At 47.5% G+C, this 4,592-nt stretch overlaps 1 protein-coding gene across 1 annotated transcript in view; it reads right to left on the reverse strand.

Moving 5' to 3' along the window:
• Window positions 1-782: 782 nt before the first annotated feature.
• The window catches only part of LOC104961838 (mucin-7-like), a 20,846-nt gene continuing 17,036 nt past the window's right edge, over window positions 783-4,592 (reverse strand). The window contains exons 2-4 of the mRNA XM_010790186.1: window positions 2,625-3,340; window positions 1,361-1,415; window positions 783-813 (exon numbers count right to left, since the gene is read on the reverse strand). Coding sequence (XP_010788488.1) covers window positions 783-813; window positions 1,361-1,415; window positions 2,625-3,237 — 699 coding nt within the window. The 5' untranslated portion in view covers window positions 3,238-3,340. The remainder of the gene's footprint in view (window positions 814-1,360; window positions 1,416-2,624; window positions 3,341-4,592) is intronic.

Here is a 4,592-nt window from a genome sequence, read left to right on the forward strand (position 1 = left end):
ATGAAAACATCAGATCAAGCCTGGAGCAGGATGCCTTGTTATCTATTTCACAAACAATGAGAAGGCAACTGAGTCCTCACTCAGAGGGCGCATGGGTGTTGAAGCCATTCTCTGATGCAGAAATAATAAAAGAATGCATGAAGTGATGGAGACATGTTTGAAGGCAAACAAAAAGGGAAATAACAGGTCCAAATTCAAGCAAATCCCCTCTCAGATTCCACAGCAACCAGAAGAACAGAATACTGGCTGGTGATTTGATGAATCAGCTTTGTGATGGAATACAAAATGCACAGTGCATTTCCTTAGCTGTGGATGAGTCCACTGACACCACTGACTGTTTGTTGAAGATGTGTTGGGCCTGACGAACCTCAGTGGACACACAAGGGGGCAAGACATTTATAAAGAGATAATGGGAATGCTGAATGAAAGAGGGTGCAGCTGCGACTCTGAGGGATCAAGCACAGACACAATAACAATGAGAACTGCTGCATACAGATACTTTTTGTTTTTGCAACCTCGTGTTAAGAATCTTTTTGCAATTATTAAACGTTTGAACGACCGTAATAAACGGACCTTTGTCTTATTGAACATTTTCTCCTTTAAGATTTGTATTTGAGTACCCCTGCTTTAGGCCTTCCTCGGGTTGCCTGCAGTGTGCGGTTGTACTTCCTGTTTCTATGTGTTATAACAAGTTTGCAACAGAGTTGGTTTGACGCAAGAGTTCCTGACTAAACAATGTTTCTACACAGAAACATACCAACACAGTGATCGGATCATCAGTCTCACACAAAGGCTCCTTCAGTGCCGAGCCACCTCCGGACCAAACACCATGCACAGTGTGACTCAGGTGAGGAACACATGCTGACCCCATTGCACATCTCAGTGTAATCCTTCAACGTCCCCCTCCCCCCTCTCTTTCCCAAAACTAGTTTAATTAATAATGCTGCTGTATAATGGCAGCCCTGGTGAAACCCTGCGAGGCGTTCCTCTCAGGCTTGTTCTGGCATTAGCTCCTCGCTGGCCTACTTTGCACCCGGCCCTCTGAGCCTGTATGTGGGGGATCATTGTCCCTCGCTCCTCCGCGGTGTTCTTTGAACCTGGAGCCAAGCGAAGCCTTTTGAACCGGCTGCTTCTCGCTTCACACTGAGGAGCTTTGTAATGCTCAACTTCAAAATGGGCAGTTTATTCAGTTATGATGCTGGTTTGAAGGAAACGTGTGAGTAAATTGGAAAAGGAGGTGACTTATAGACTTATAGACGTTCGCAGCTGCCTGTGTTATCTACACACACACAGAAAGTCTCTTTCATGTGTGACTGTTCATATGCGCAGACACACACTCATGTCTACGTGTCACACCTACCTTGTTGTCTTGGAAACAGGGGGCTTGGTGGGAGTTGCACAGGCAGTCTTAGGAGCTGGAGGAGAGGAGAAAAGAGGAGAGGTTAAAGGAGAAGAAAAGGAGGAGAGGTTAGAGGAGACGAGTGGAGGCAAGATGAGAGGACGTGAGAGAAGAGGAGGAGAAGGTTAAAAGCAAATGAGAAAAAAGGACATGAGAAGATGACTGAAGAGAAAGGGAGAGGAGACAAGAGAAGAATAGACGAGGATACGTTAAAGCAGATGAGTGGAGTCGAGATGAGAGGATACGAGAAAAAACAAGAGGAGAGATTAAAGGAGAGGAGATAAGAGAAGGAAAGGTTAGAGGAGACGAGAGAAGAGGAGGAAAATAAAAGGTTAAAAGTAGACGAGAAAAGAGGACAGACGAGAAGTGGAGAGGAGAGAAGTCAAGAGGAGATGAGACAAGGAGAGGTTGAAGGAGATGAAATGAGGAGTAGAGGATGCCAGAGAAGACGAGTGAAGCTGAGATGAGAGGACACAAGAAGAAAGTAGGATAAGTTAGAGAAGAGGAGATGAGAGGAGACGAGAAGAGGTTAGGTGAGACGAGAGGACACGAAATGAGAGGACACGAGATGAGAGGACACAAGATGAGAGGACACAAGATGAGAGGAGCAGAAAAAGGGTTAAAAGCAGGCGAGAAAAAAGGATACGAGTAGATGACATGTAGAAAAAAATGGAGAGGAGACATGACAAGAGGAGACATGAGGAGACATGACAAGAGGAGGAGAGGTTAGATCAGAAAGGAGGAGACATGAGAACAAGAGAGAAGAGAAACAGAAAGGTTTAAAGGAAAGGAGACAAGTGAGGAAAGGAGGAGACAGAGGAGAACAAGAGAGAAGAGAAACAGAAAGGTTTAAAGGAAAGGAGACAAGTGAGGAAAGGAGGAGACATGAGAACAAGAGAGAAGAGAAACAGAAATGTTTAAAGGAGAGGAGACAAGTGAGGAAAGGAGGAGACAGAGAAGAACAGCGTCACACTACAGTATAGTAACATATACAGTAACATACAGTATATCACAGATATAGGTCGTGCTATGGGGAAGTAGGGCAAACGCCTCTGCAGATACCCAGCAGCCACTGGGGCATGTGTAATCTGTGCTGATCCGTGTCATCACATTACATTGAACACCCCTCATTAGAGCTGTGAAAACACGTCATGCTACTACGCTAACTCTGGATGTGTATATCCCCCCCACAACTTTTTGTGTTATGGTGACATTTCCAACCAACCTAGAGGCTTCTTAGCGGGGGCCGCGGTGATGCTGCTGGTTTTGACACCGTTAGCGGGAGCGGGCGCTGGCCTCTTGGCCGCGGTTGTTCCGGTCATCGACTTCACTCCGTTGGTGGCGGGAGACGCCCCCGTGGGTTTCTTCTCACCCACTTTGCTCTTCAGGGCCGGGGACGGGGTCGTGCCTGTTGGTTTTTTGACAGCGGCTGTTGTGGGGGTGTTCTTTTTAACTGCGGCGGGGGCGGGTTTCTTCGCCACGCCGTTAGTCTGGGGCTTAGTCGTGCCGTTTGAGAGGCGGCTCTGAGTTGTGTTGGTCTTGGACCCGGTTGAGGTCTTACTTGGGGCCGTGGTGCCGGGTTTTGTCTTGTTGGACGGGGCCTTGTTGGTAGTCTTGGCTTTGGGGTCTCCTGTAGTCTTGTTGTTAGTCTTAGCGGGGGTCTCCTTAGCCTGGTTTGGCTTTGCGTCCCCCGTCTCTTCTATGGTGGGCTGTGACACCTCCTCCGTCACCGGGCTGGCGGCCTGGTTGCCCTCCAGTCCATCTGCCTCATTCACCGGGTTGGATTCCAGTGTTTCCATTGGCTCTTGCGTTGCCGTGGCAACCCCATCCGGCTTCATCTCCCCTCTGTTGTCGGTGGTCCGTCTCTGCAAGGCAGGGCCGACGTAAATCTCGCAGGATGGCCAAGGGTATGCAGGATTTCTGGAGACAACGAGGTCTGGTCTGCAGAGAGAAGATAATGAAACAAAGTGAGTCAGCACTGAGAGCAGACATGACGAACAGAGCGGCAGGAATGTTGATCACGCCGGGAATCAGATAACGGGATGGCTGGGATCTGCTTACAGCTTCAGCATCACTCACACACACAGGGTTTATTTGCTTTAGGCAAGTTTGGAATTTTTAATGGAATCATTTCAAGACCAATTTGACCGTAACCAAAGTTGCGGAAAGAATACTGGCACTGCTTTGTTTCCAGTAGTGCAACGTTTCTGCACAAGGGAGGGAACTTTGGGATTCTAGCCTTTGCAGACCTGCAAAACCATGCACTCAAAGCTATATAACACCCCAAAAAGCCTAATATGCCCCCTTTAAGACTTTTTAACAGCAATTTAGTACCAATTGAGTTTTAATGTATGAATTCAATGCCTTTTAGGATCCCTGACACACAGACACATTGTTATGCAGGCGTCCAAATATTAGCAGGCAAATGGATTGTAGGACAGAATTGGAACAGGATGCGCCAGAATACTGCAGATGAAACTGCTGCAGAGACCCAGGAGAGGCCTGAAGCCTGAGCAGGATATCATGTTATGTTTTCTGTCTGAGGGACCACAGGAGGAGGGACAGCACAAACAACACACTCTACAAATAGCCGTTCATTCATTTCAACGCCAACTGCAGTGCAGCGGCCAGCGGCCCCTCTGTGATGGTAGAAAGCTCAGTGACACACTTGGCTGCCAGCTTCCTCTGTGCAAAATGGTATTGGACTCACTCGTGTGGAAGACTAGCTTTCATCTGGGATCGTACACTTTAGGGAGAGCAAAAAGCTTTAGCACGCAAACTGTGAAAACACACAGTAATAATGTCGAATCATGCAACTTTTGAATGTGCACATGCATGACAAAAGCTAGCCTGCTTCTTACTATTAGGCTAAGAAGAACAGTATGGTGAGGTGGGATGAAAAAGACTTGTATGTGTATCCACTAAGTGGGTCAAGGCGCGTACAAGAAACCCAAATATAGGAGGACAGTTTGACTCATGGGCCACAAACGGAGCAGTCACAGACATGAGGGAGAGGAGACCGTGAAGCATATGAGGCCTGATAAAAGGGCAACCATCTGTAACACGAGCTGTCATGCATTGTCTGCGTCAATGAGACAAATGTGTCTTATTTTATTTCCTCGGCTAGTTGAGGTAAGCATGAGAGGAAACAGATTTGGTAGTTTAAGAGAAGCAGAGGGGGGAGTAAGGGGGG

The sequence above is a fragment of the Notothenia coriiceps genome, unplaced genomic scaffold (assembly GCF_000735185.1).
Source record: "Notothenia coriiceps isolate Sejong01 unplaced genomic scaffold, NC01 NC01_scaffold00033838, whole genome shotgun sequence".
Taxonomy (NCBI): Eukaryota; Metazoa; Chordata; class Actinopteri; order Perciformes; family Nototheniidae; genus Notothenia; species Notothenia coriiceps.